The 14,052-nt window shown below is 37.6% G+C and overlaps 1 protein-coding gene across 3 annotated transcripts in view; it reads right to left on the bottom strand.

Moving 5' to 3' along the window:
* Positions 1 to 14,052, bottom strand: part of LOC114146983 (laminin subunit alpha-3) — a 73,848-nt gene that overhangs the window by 48,039 nt on the left and 11,757 nt on the right. For all 3 annotated transcript variants that reach the window (XM_028021461.1, XM_028021462.1, XM_028021463.1), the window contains exons 3-9: positions 8,754 to 8,871; positions 6,026 to 6,144; positions 5,774 to 5,944; positions 5,163 to 5,263; positions 3,820 to 3,935; positions 1,826 to 1,944; positions 1,400 to 1,490 (exon numbers count right to left, since the gene is read on the bottom strand). In XM_028021461.1, coding sequence (XP_027877262.1) covers positions 1,400 to 1,490; positions 1,826 to 1,944; positions 3,820 to 3,935; positions 5,163 to 5,263; positions 5,774 to 5,944; positions 6,026 to 6,144; positions 8,754 to 8,871 — 835 coding nt within the window. The remainder of the gene's footprint in view (positions 1 to 1,399; positions 1,491 to 1,825; positions 1,945 to 3,819; positions 3,936 to 5,162; positions 5,264 to 5,773; positions 5,945 to 6,025; positions 6,145 to 8,753; positions 8,872 to 14,052) is intronic.

Raw genomic sequence — 14,052 nt, 5'->3', positions numbered from 1 at the left:
TTAAATGAAACCAGGATAATTATTCCAAAAGAATTTGGTCAAGAAGCTTTCACGGGAAATAAAGTCAAGTTCTTTTCTAAGCTCTCTGAGCCTCTTACCAGACATGAATTATACAGAAAACCTGTAGGGTGAGCTGAAGGGAAGAGAAAATGAGAGAGGACTCAGGATTTCCTCCAGGACTCCAAGATTCAACATTGTGGAAATGTATAGGAGAAGAAAATGTCCTGATGTTAACTCTTACACAAGGTACTCATTGTACAGGAAGCAATTTAATAAAAAAAGGTTTTTAAAGTGGGTTTACAAGCATTCTTTTTGCAAGCAGTAGCTAAATAAAGTATTTTAGTTTAATCATGAAAGATACTTACTAACCCTCCACATGCTCCCCTCCTAAACCGACCTGAGTTTGTGGGTTCTGCAGTTCACTTTTCTGAGTGAAAGAGAACCACTTTATATCCCCACTGGGCAAAGTCCAAAGACAACTGTCAGCTGCTCTTACTACAAAGAACATCTACAAAGCATTCCAGTAAAGTAAACAATGGTAAAGCCCAGTTCAGAGATAGTAAAACCTGTGGTGCCAGTGTTGCTGCCCTGTTGCCTTTTGTGACTGTCTGAAACAACACACGTAAGCCTTTCTTTGAGTAAAACTCTATTTAGGCTTCACTTGTTATTCTGCAGATCACATGCCATCATGCGTGGACGGTATTTACATTCAACCAGCATTAGTACAATGTGGAAAACCCTGCTAACATGTGCTCTTGGTATCGATTGGAGCTACAGCAAAGAGTGGATATGAAGAGTAATCTACTGGATCACATGGAGGCCTTGAGATGTGTGTCGTGACAACGTTTGATAAAACCCAGAAAAAACACCAGCAAGCAACTCAAACAAAAATAAAAGTGCCTTAGAAAAATACATTTACTTTACCCTACACCTGTGTTAACTTTTCTATCTTGTATACTGGATGTTAAAACATTTTAACATAGATTTCCAGTTAATGTCACAGGTTTACTGTTTTATTCACTATTCAGTTTTGAGGGGAAAATGAGCCACTGTACAAAAAGATGCATTAGTTTGAAATTGAAAAGTCAACACGTTTTAGACCAAACCACACATATATTAACATTATATGTATACCATTTATTTTATTCCCAAGAGTCCCCACACCACCATCTATTCATTTGTATGCGAGGACCATTGTGAGGACAGAGGGATGAAAATAATTGGTGGCACATTCAACATTTTCATGAACAGTCAAATAGATTAAAAAAACATGTTAACCAAGCAGTGTCACAACACATGTCAATTTTTATGAAGATATTTGGCAATGGAAATTATCCTAAAAGGAAAACAAATATAAAGCTATGTTAAGTCAAAAGGCTGAAGTGAACATTATACTTACGTATGCATCCAGTTGGAGACTCAGGAGGCACTCCGAAAGGTCTGTAGAAACCTTCGATGCAGCTCTCACAGTTTATTCCTGCAGTGTTGTGCTAAAGAACAAAAGAAGCGAGTATCGTGCATTAGACAGCTAATCTAAGAAAAATTGTCTCGTTTTTACACTTGAAATCTTCATAATTAATATTTCCATTGGGTGTAAAACTTATTTGAATAACTGGGGCAATATGCCAATGAGACATTTTGCCCCACAAATTTGGGAGCTAATTTTCGAGCAAATCATGCAGCATGCTACTCTTCACTGAGAACTACATCGATAAATAAACAGACAAGTTTGATATTTATTTTCTCTTGTATTTCTTTCACTGATAAAAAAAGACACATGCATGTGTTGACAAGAATCAGTTTAAACTTGATACACATTTCATACCTGGCAGCTGATGCACACTCCTCCTCCACTGTACCTGCCGAAGGTGTCCAAACTTGCTCTCCTCTTTTCAACCTCTGGGTCGTAATAACAGTCGGAAGCATGGGTGAAGCACTGGCAGGCTGAGGTGGAAAGCCCCAAGACAGACATGCAGACAAACACAAATTCAGAGCATTTATATTTGCCTCCCACTGAATTACCTCCCACCTGTGTTTAAACTCTTAAAGCTTGTAAACTTACAAGAGAGACGCTAAATTGCTAATAGTGTAATCTCTGGCTGCGTAGCACGCCTGGGGCTTAATAATTTTCAGGCATTTTTACTGGCAGTCTACTATTGTTATAAGTCCAAATAAATTTATTTGTGGCTCCACATAGGCAACACAGTGCCTTGCAAAAGTATTCATACCCCTTCAACTTTTTGACATTTGACACATTACATCCAGAAATCTAAATGTATCATATTCAGCTTTTTTGAAAAAGACAAACCCATTGCTTTGGCCTGAAAGTCTGAAGTGTAATGAAAAGAAAATAAGCAATGGTTTCAAAAGATTTTTAGGATGTAGAATGTGAAAAGTGTGGCATGCATTTGTATTTAGTCCATGATACCCTACGCAACATGTAGAATAGCAATAATCACAATAACAATATATGCAACATCGCAATCACAAAGGACAGAGTGCATGCAATATTTAGTCACCTTTAACATGTCAACTGTTAACAACTGTTATTGTTATTGCAGTATTTTACCGCAGATGTTAAGTAGATAATAAACAGAGTACATATTTTAATCCCAGCATAAATAGGGTTGTCCTGTGAGAGAATATTAGTGAACAAACACTAAATAAGACACCAGAGAGGTTAGAAATAAAGCAGTGGATTAGCTTAAACCTCTTATTGAAGAATAGCAAGGCGAAAGTTATTTTTGAAAGAAAACAACGAAGTATCCTGTTCAAAGTTTGGAACAATGGATGTGGTGGACAGAGTAAACATGTGCATGTGCTCCTAAACTCATCCTCCCCACAGTGAAATATGATGATGGCAGCATCATGTTGTGAGAATACTTTTCTCTAGCGACAAAGAAGATTGTCAGATTTGGTGGATCGAGCAAAATTAAGAGCATTCACAAAAGAAAACCGGTTTGAGGCTGCTAAAAATGTTGGAACAGGATACATAATTCTTAAAAAAAGCTAAAGATACAAATGATTAGACTTACATAAATTCATGTGTTAGAATGGCCCTGTCAAAGTTCAGGTCTGAATGTAATTAAGAATCAGTGGCAAGACTTGAAAATTTATGTTAACATTTTATGACTAAGAGTTGAGCTATCATGCAAAAATTCCAGTTTCAAGATGTGCAAAGTTCATAACCCACCGCTTCCCACCACCACCATCAAAACTGCAACTATATTAATGCAGAATAAACACTTTCCCAAATTTTTATAAAAATAATAAAAACCATGTTTTATTCTCTTTCTACCTCATAACTAATTTCTAGTACTTTGTGCTGGGCAATCTGATAACATCAAATAGGTTTATTGTTGTGAAAGTGAGAAAACATGAAGAAAGCTAGGGGTGTGAAGACTTTTACAAGGCACTGTATTTTCTAGTGGAAAATATTTCAACAGTCCACTGGAATTAGATTCCAGCAGATCCAGGCTCGGATGTCTCCCTGGATGGATAACTTCAGAAATGTTACTATCTAGGGTGGCACAGGCCTGCACAACTTAAAACTTACCAGCCGGCAAGGTAGGCAGACGAAAAGCAGCTATCGTGAGGCTAGTTACTCATCACACAAACAATATGTGGAATGTCCTGTCGAATCTTCACCGACACAGATTACATACAATACCATATCAGGGCATCGGCAACTGGGATTTAATATCAGAGACAAGACAACACTTCAGCCCACTTCTGGGGCAGTAATTCAAGAGCCAGGAGCATGAGGAGGAGCAGAGTGAGATACGCCTTATATGTTGGACTGCACAAAAAGACACTCACGCTGACAATCGTTGGAGCTGTCAACAGTTGCAGCACGCCACGGCTTCTGGTTAAAGCCTGGGCAGCAGCGGTCACATGACTCGCCACAGGTGTTGTGTTGGCACTTGCAGTGGAGTCTAAAGAAAGAGGACGAGACAGCGGTACATAGTGATTCTGTGATGTTTGACACCTTTGAGAACAACAGTTTAAGCTGTATATCACTGACACATTATCGCCATGAAGTTATGACAACCGTGTTGCCTTTAACACAGAGTGACATTTGATTTAATTTTAGCTCGAAATGTGACTGTGATAATCAAATTGTTTTGGCTTTAGGGCTCGTTTTGGCCCCAAACTGGTAAAGTATCAATTATATGGGGAGAGGTAAGATTTCTGAAATGCAATATTACCATCCACAACAATGGATAAGTTTGGTTTCTAAAAAAACCAAAAGCTGTCAGATGTTATGAAGTACTTATATTCTTTTTACTTTATAATTTAGTCTATGAATTTACAACCTTTTCTGGTTATAAGTTAAGTCCTTTATTCAACAATTCAAACTGAATAAGTTATCTAAAAACTCACTATTTTGAGTTTGTAGAATAAAAAGAGTCTTGTGTCACGACAGAATGCTTAATCATTTATGGCTAATGATATGTTGTCTGAAAATTTCTCACGTTCACTAGAACAAGTATTTTTCTAAATCAAAAAAAAGAATGGGAATATATTGAGTTAATGAGTGGTTGCTTTTTGGCAACACAGTAAAATGATAGAGCAGCATTTTGCCTACAATGATCATCTGTAGAAGTAGAATCTTTATTTGTTTTCACTACATTTTTCATGGTTGGATCTCTCCATTCTCAAACTCCCTGATTGTGCAACATTTTCTCTTTGATTATTCTGCAGGAAGAAACATTCCTTCCTAATTATCTCACAGATTTATGTGTTCCACATGTGGCATCTCCTCCCACACCACTTTATGATACAAAAAGGCTCTACATTGAACTTCACTATGAAAGGAATAGAGGTTCTTTTTTTTCCTGCTGCCATGAATCATTTTTCTTGATTGCATCATTAAAAGATTTGAAAGATGAGGTTTGCTTATTGTGACTGTGGTCTATGCACCTTTGTTTTCAGCTAAAATCCATCCAACTAGTTTGGTTTTAAACAGCAGAAACCATAGTCCACATAGACAACTAAGCTATGTTAGCAAATAAACATAAGATTTTTAAATTTACATTTGATGTTAACAGATATAAAAGGTGTAAATAAAACAGCTTAAAGTGTAAAATGTGAGAAGTAAGAAAATAATTTCAACCCCATCAAAATGAGCAGCAAGGCTGAAGTTTGAGAGTTTTACAGACCTGCTTGGGTTGTCCAGATTCCGACCAAAACCACAGACCTGGGCATGGCCATGGCAAACACAGCGACCACCAATGCTGATGTCTTTAATACTATAAAAATACTATCAGCAAATAGAGAAATGTCAGCACAAGCACAAACAGGTAGATCTGTCACATTTGACAAATTTGAACAGCTCAGGAATTCATGGGATAAACTGACTTAATATTTCCAATAGATTAAAGCAAAAAAAAAAAATTTCCTAAGATGACACGTCTTTATGAAATTTAATCTTGAATACATCTTAATGTTCTGTACCAGCCACTTAAAATTTGTACTCTGCTTCTTTTAATAGCCTGCTATCCTGAGCTTTAACCAGAAGTGCTATATCTCACACTTGCAGACTGAAAGAGCTTTCCAAACCTGTCGCTATCAAAAAAATTCCAAAGATGACTTGTCACACTCATCCAGACTTGGTTCTCCACAAACCCTAATGGGTCAACAGAGGAGTGTGAATGTGTCAGCAAAAAGGAAGCTGGCAGGCAGGAGGTATAAAACTAAACTTTGTCCAAATGGGAAGCTAAAGGATGCCAACATGTCATATTAGTGTCAGGTTGTACGGTTTGTGTCATACCCTGCGTGTGACGGTGGGGTCTCTCTGGGCTTTGGAGATCAGGTGGCCTAGGAGAGTGCTGGTGCGAAGAAAGCGCAAGCGAATGTTTGTGGCCTTCGTGAAGTCACGGAGCACTGGTGAGTATGTGAAGTTTTTGGAGCCTGGACGGCCGTTTATCAGAGAAACCACAATCTGGAAAGTACAGCGTTTATTTTAAGTGAATTGTTGTTCAAACTTGTCTAGCATTTGTTGCCAGAATATTTCATATTTCACCTCTCCATTCTCCAAAGGTATGATCCGTGAATACTCTGTGGTGCAGATCTGGTCATCATCATTAAAAATACGACCATTGGGTTGTTTTCCAAATGTTTCAATGCACTCCCGTTTTGAATCTAGTGAGGTGAAGAAAAAAAATCAAAATGTTATGGTTAAGTTATTGACATTTTTCATAAATCACAATTGTAGCAGAATACCAAATTATTCAAGGGTGTTTAATTATCAGAAATGGATACATTCTGACATAAGCTAAATATTCAGGGTTCAATGTCCATGAAATAAGTATCTCTATCTGAAATTATAATATAATAAAGTCCAAAAAGTGAAATCTAAAAGATTGTACTCTGTTGACATGCAGAAGAATAATCAGTGTGTATGGTATTTATTCATGTCAGTACAACTTGAAAAGAGACTCACAACCTGTTGGAGGAACTACATATATCCCTTCTGGTTAAACAAAGCCTTAGAATCCAGCAGAATGAAACAGGAAAGAGGGAATCTATGGGTTTCCTGCACCTATTTCGAATAAGACCATTTTTTCAATACTTTGCCCATTTAGTCTTCATCACACATTTTTCCACGGATGTTAAACAACTTTTATCTTCTATGTGAGATTAAACTAAACTAATTAACAAGGGCATGTGCAAATAAGCTACATATTAAGAATAATAAGCACAAAAGGTAGAGCTCAATTTTAATTTGTAGGGAATTTATTTGGAATTAACTTATATTCTGCCAAATCTTTTTCAGAGGTATGACTATTTTAAGTAATACTGTAGAAAATCTCAGAAATGTCTGAGATAAAGATAACGTAGTCTAATAGGGAATAAATCATTTAAGTAAAAACATTGCTGAGCTCAGAATAGGCCATAAATTTATAGGAATTTGGATCAAGTGCACTCAAAGTGAAAGGCTGAGAGTGAAAACCTAAAAAAATCTCTTTGTGATAGCGCCGAGAAATATTATAATTCATAATACCGATTTGTAAAGTAAGCAAATAGAGTTGCGAGCAACATTTGTGTTAGCTTTAAATCTAAAATTGTAGAAGATTCCTTCACATATGCATCTTTTATTTCTATGACTATTTTCCCTTCGTAATGACATGCTAGGTTTATGGTAGAACAGTTGTTAGAAATGCAGCAGCACTGTCAAATTCAAGCCAGCAAGTCTGGGATCCCCAATTCACTCAGTGTTGGGAATCCCATACATATCTGATCTCTTGGTGTCATGGTAACAGATATTGCCCATAATATACACAGTTGGTCCTCTTTTTTTCTGCATATTTGTTTTTTCTGTCACTATGTCTCTTACTCTGACCGCCAAGTATAAAAATCTCCTGAGCAGAGCTAGCAGACAGCAACCACAAACCCAGAATGAACAGCGCTGATCTCTATTCGCATTCTGACTGTGTCATGTAATTTCTTTCTGCCAACTCCTTATACATAGCTGTCCCGCCTCAGGTTGATTCCTTTTTACTCAAAGCAGCACAATACGTTCGTAAAGCAGGAGCAATGTTTTTCTCAGTTTTGTCCATGCTTGAGTAATTGGAACAGCACTGAAATATCTTGAGTAGAATGATCAAAGAGTCATATCAAAACAGAGCTCTAACACGCTGTCGTCAGCCTAGCACTGCAGCAAACTTCTCTGCATAAAAATATCAGGTTCATTGCAGGCAGAAGCTGTATTCGTCGAGTCTGAAACCTCAATTGAGACAAACTATCTATCAAGAAAAACAGATGCAGTCTCCAGAACTTCATATGTGTAAATATAATTTTTCAATCCAAATCTACTTTAAAACATATACATGGCATTGATTTTAATGAAGTACTGGACTGAGACTCTGTAAAAGTAGCTACGTATTTTTAAATAACTAAGACCAGCATTGAGCAAAAAAAAATAAACACTGATCGAGGCATCCCTTAATTAACTATTGCCCCTTTAGGCCTAAGTCTTTACTTAACTTGATATCAATAAACACTAAGCACTAATCAAGGTCTCACATTAGAGCCAGGCTTAAGTCCTGTATGCTAGTCCACTAGGGTCAATGATAATAGCAGAAAAGGTCTTAGTAGGAATAAAAAGTCACATTGACTCTTCTGTTTTGAGGATTTCTTACCTCTTATTCCAACCAAAACAAACCTTTTATAACTCTGAACAATAACTGCAGCTTAATATAATTTGACTAATGTTATGTGGACTGGTTTTGTAATGTACAATAACGAAATGACATAGACCACACATACACACACACACACGAAGTAAGGGAAACAATGACAAACATTTCCTGTCTTAAATCGTCTTAAGCAGATAATCAGTGTGCATAGATTAAGCCTACGCCCCTAATCACACATATATCCATCTTCACAATATTTTTTTATGGCAGACAGTTTAACTTGTCACTGCAAGAAAAATCTGGGCATTATTAAGATAACAGCCCTCTTTTGGGCTTTTATAATCATGGGGTTTGACTGTACTGCATCACTTGATGGCTTTATAATATTTGCAACACTTTTGCTCTTGCCTTTGTAACATATTAAAATACCAGTAAGAAAAACATTTAATCCACACAAAATCACTGTGTGTCTTTGATGCAAACTTATGAACAGTTTTTCTTCTGTTGATTTAAAAAGAAAACCTTTTATAGAAAGGAAGTGAAAGTGAGTAAATCTTTTAGTCAACTTACATTACAGAAAACCATATTTTAAACAGAGGGATTTACACTTACGAGCAAAGTACTGCCAAGGGGTAAATTTTCTCCCATTGTCCACAGAGCGCTCCAGCACCCACAGGTCAGGACGAGGTGAATTAGCAAACTTGATTAGGATGTATGCCACATGGAAGAGCTGAAAATCAGAGCACAAAGAGGCGTCTAAACAAAAGGCACTCACTGCTCACTGCTCAGAGCGGATTTTGGCAAAAGCCTCCAGTTTCCTGAGTTGCACTGACTCTACAGAGGAAAGGCTTGGCTTTGGGCTCTACCAGTATTCTTATTTCCGTTCTTGGAAGGGATACAAGAAGTCCCAGTACAAATTCGTCATAGTTCTTTTAACGTCTTAAACATCAAATGCACAAATAAAAGCTTGTACTGAAACAGTTTCTGGTCTTGAGAGTGTTGTTTACCTTTAGCATTCAGCCAGAGCTTGGCTTACAGGATATTAGCATGGAGTGAATGCAACTTCTGCAGGTGCAACCATACTAGTGGAAAGACATTAGCTAAGCCCACCTGATTCGAGTTTGTTCTCTGAAGTCTTTATCTCAACCCCAAATCAAAATATAGGGCCCATACAAGGGCAGAGGAGGGGGAGTCAGTGAGTGTTTCTGTCTGACTCCTTATGCTCACTGAAGTGCATTTCCTTTGCATTTTACCTGTATAATTACCAAGCACTGAAAGGGATTGACTTAAGGTTGATTGGCCATTGTATAGCAGTCCATTTTGTTTGATCTTCTGGGATTTGGCAGTACTTGTTGTAAAGCCCGCCACGTGACAGCTGTAGTGTCAACAAAAAGCTTTACCTTCACCTGACCACGCCCTTGTTACGTTCTGTAAGCCTGAGATGCAGATTGTCTAAATTAGTGCATAGCTTGGTCTCAAAACAGATGACGAAGTGGGAGTATGGGTACATGCTCGGTTTTCAGTTGATGAATGGAAAGGTTGTAGGTAAAAGACATTTCTACAGACTGTCTCTTTTGACAAGGATGAAGGCAGGCCCACACTCGTCTAGCATCCCTCAGCGCCAGAATGAAAAGCCCAGCGGGCATTTGAAATATTCAAGTATCCATCTCTCCTTGCATGAGGCAAGGAGTTGGGTTAAGACTTCAAAGAAAAAGAAAAGCACAGCAAAGCCTCGGCTGAGGAGTCATTTACTCTTTCAAAATTACCCACAATTCTGAATGAATTCCTCTCCCAATCCTGGAAGTGAAGGCCTCAAACCTAAGCTGCTGTTTGACTGTTGCATTGTGAGCAAGTTCAGGGATCAACTGCTAAACTGGGTGTCCATATTTATCATCACAATGTGAACACTAGCTCTTACCAAGTAAATCATCCGGTTCCAAATCAGGAGCAGACCTTTATCAGTCTTGAAGCCCTCTTTGAACGTGACGTCTGAATGGCATGTGTTTTTAAATTAATCAGGGAACATTTCCACCCACATGCAACAGGATGTGCAGATAACTAAAAAAAGACATGAATGGCGCACACGAGAAGTTGTCTAATAATAGAAGAAAGTGACCAATATTGGTTTGTCTATTTTGCTGTGGACTGAAAGAAGTTTAGTTCACAAGAACTGTGATGACATGAAGAGAGGGCTTGGTGGTAGTAGGTTGGAGGAGGATAGAGTGACAAGGTGGGTAGCAAAGGGGTAGGAGTGACAAGAGACGTGCTGGCTGGCATGCAGACCCATCTCAAAATTCCAAACATAGCAACACATTCCCCCTCTGGTCTAATGACCCCAAAACAAAGCTTGGCACTGCTTCCAGAAGCCCATCACTGACAGCAACACAGGATTGAAAACCTTTCACACTTGTTGCTGTAAAGGAGACGACAAAAATACATGTTTTAAGCCATTTAAAAATGTACAGAGCTTTGATGACTTAGCTGGTTGAACTTGTTTGTTTCTTCATGTAGCAATATCAATGTTGGAAGACTCGTTCCAGAACACTCTTTGTGAAACGTTGTGTGGAAGAAAACATATATTGTATATTTGAAGTATTGCGTCATCTGCCTACACACACATATGAACCTGAGTGGCAGTCTAGTTTTAATCCATGGAGTTTAACATGATGTTGGCCCAGAAGCAGAGGTCTGCAGCTTTACAACTACAGCAGTTTCAACTCTTCTAGGAAGGCTTGCCAAAAGCTTTAGGGCTGTGTTTGTAGGAATTTATGACCAGTCTTCCAGAAGCTCATTTGTCAAGTCAGACTTGATTTGATCCAAGTTATTTAAAAAATGCAGCCAAGTTTAGTGTATTGTCCAAATTGGTTTTAAAAGGTTTCTATCTAAGAAATTGAGCCCTTAACTCTCCAACAAATCCCTCATACTGAGAATACATGGAGTGGCAAGGGACATTTTACTGAAAGAAAAAGTTTAAATCATAAAGAAAAAAAATCTTAATCAGTTTTCCTATTGTTCTTCAAAGAGAATAATGGTTTTAAAACTCTAAAACAGAAAGCCCTATAACTCTACTGGTGAAAACAAATTGTTTTTCTTGATCTTTCGATCAGTAATATGTAGAGTTGGTGTGTGACCACTCATTGACATCAACAAAACAGAACATATGGAACAATTTTACTGCAAAGTTAATCTGTGAAAGAAACATGTATGAACTCCGAGGATATAAAAAGCTGACAAAACAAATTTAACCTTAAGTTCCTGTGGTGTCCAAAGTCAATCCTCGAGGTTCAGAATCCTGCAAGTTTTAGATCTTTTCTTGGTTTAACATACGTAAGCCAAGTGATATTTAATTAGCTGGCCCCTACAAATCTTCTGAGATGCTCAGGAGGTAGCTGAACCATTTGGATCAACTATTTTGCAAGACACGGGTATATTTTGATTTGTAAAATGGACCACAAAGGCAACATCCACAGTTTAAAAGGCAGTGACCCACAGTGGAGTCTTGGAACCCCAGAGGTGAGAGATGCTGGAGCTTATTGTGCAAAACTCTAACAATTATGGTCTTTATAGATGAGGACAGTCTTCATTTTAATCATAAGAGATCTGAAGTTTTGTGTTAAATGTGTTCCTATTTTCTAAAGCTAAAACATTTATATACTATATACTGCAAATAACATTTATACAAGTCCTTTATAAGGATACATAGGATGATCTTCCTGTAATCTTGGAAGAACGATCCCTGGAGCATGTCCTGGCACGGCCTTGCTTTCTCTCCAACTACATCCTGTCAATCTAAACACACACTCCTGAACTATGTCCAGCACATTTGGAGGGGAGGGCCTTAAAATATTGTGATGACATGCCATGCACCCTCAATGGAGGATTCCATTGTCATACAAGACTTTAAACACACTGACAAGTTCGTGGCTAATAGACTTGGAAAACACTTGAGCTGAGCCCCTGTTACCCAGCATCCACAGCAGCTCTGGCTGTGAGTGTTGCACAAAGAGGTTTAGCATGAAAAAAGGTCAGGGTGTTAGCTGTGCCAGCCGTAGACGGCCTTCCTCGCCTTTAGTCATGCTTCTTAAATTCTTGACCTTCTTGTGCCACATTACTTCATGTAAGGGGTCTGAAGACTTCTCCTTGCATGTTAAGGACAAGAGAGCCATCAGTGTCCCACAAGACCAAACACCATTTTTAAAACTCTACATTCAAATTTTCCTTCCACATTTCATTCATAGTAATGTGAAATTTAAATTTGATACACAACACGCGCACAAACGCACACACAAATCCACCACTCAATAACTCCGCTAACCCTCAACATTTTCTCCTGTGAATGAATCGTCAAATATAAAGCAGAAAATTAACTTCTGACAGATATTCAGTCCGAGTGATGTGTCAAATCTGACAAGTCATATGACCTCCAGCTTCCCCCTAACTTATCGGAGGAGCAAAGGAAAAGCTGGATCTAAACAACGAGACCTTGCATTACCTTTGTCTTACTTACTTTGATCCAGTCATTTCTGCTTCTTTAATATGTTTACTAGAAATGCATTTGTATTCAGTCCCTTTTATAATGACACCACCGAATGAAATGAAGGGAAAATGCAGTGAACTCAACTGTCCACAGATATCCCCTGATTAGATAAATGGCTTCCACCTGTGCGTAATTCAATCTTTTGTGCATTAATCAGCGAAGCAGTCAAAAGCCCATGATAACGGAGGACCTGCACTGATCTGCAGCCCAGATGGACAAGCTGCTAATTGTACACCTAAGAAATCTGACTCTTAATAGAGGAGTGGTAAAAGCAACACCTTGGTTAAATAAATACTACAAGAAGTTCAATTTAGGGTTTACCACAAGCCTAATCTATAACTTGTGAAAGTGACGTATGGCCTTCAGATCTTTTCGTCGTTTAATAAAAAAACTGTCAAATACGAAAAATATTTTGTAAACCCGACCCCTGATCCAAGCTGACTGCGCTAGAGTGACTCTGCAAAGAAGAAAGAACAGAAATTTCAGAAATTTCTGTTCTTTCTGTTCTAAGTATACAAGCTGGGAAAGACAGACCACAAAAGATTTGCCAGCTGTAATTAAAGCTGTAATGCATAGGTTCAGGAGGCTAAATATGTTCATCTATTATACAAACATATCACCAAAATATAGTGAAGTTTATGAAAGTGACATGACAAAATATAAGAAAGGTTTAAATGATATGAATGGTTTTGCAAGGCACTGTAATCTATTTATTTTGAACAAAATGATCAGCTATAACATAATCCAAATATGAAATTTTAAAATCCATCATTAAGACAATAGTTTATGCAACAACTAGTTCTTACTCTAGTATGAAAAGGCAGGTGTAATAACAAAAGCTTTTGTTATTAGCTTTTGTCTAATAACAAAAGTTTTTTTTCTTACTCACACAAGAAAAAAAATAGAACGGAAGACACAATTAATCCCTAAGTTATGAAAACAAAGTTGGGAGTGTTAAAAACTTGGAAGAAATTATTATAATCTTGGAAAAAACTTCCCTGAAAGTAATTGCTTTTCATTTAAACAGTAAAAATATAAATACCAACATGTCATTTTAACTTTTTCCTCCATTGTTTTCCAGTAAAAAATAGAAATCTTTCTTTGTTCTTCTCCAAACAAAGGCTTTTATTATGTAACACAACATCTCAAAAGCAAAATGTTATCTGTTTTTAGTTGTTTGGGACAACTTTGCCTCTGTCCTGGATTACAGGTCTAGACAAAAGTTTACCAAGCTGGATAATTTTAACATGTTTATTCAAGCATGACCTTTTGCAAATCAGAAAAGCACAAGAGGTAAAAACAACACAAATTGCATTCAGTGCAGATATGGTTTGTGACAAACAATTCTCAGTGTCATAGATAGCAAAATAGTCA

The sequence above is a fragment of the Xiphophorus couchianus genome, chromosome 6 (genome assembly GCF_001444195.1).
Source record: "Xiphophorus couchianus chromosome 6, X_couchianus-1.0, whole genome shotgun sequence".
Lineage (NCBI taxonomy): Eukaryota > Metazoa > Chordata > Actinopteri > Cyprinodontiformes > Poeciliidae > Xiphophorus > Xiphophorus couchianus.
This window is presented reverse-complemented; position numbering and strand designations above follow the sequence as displayed.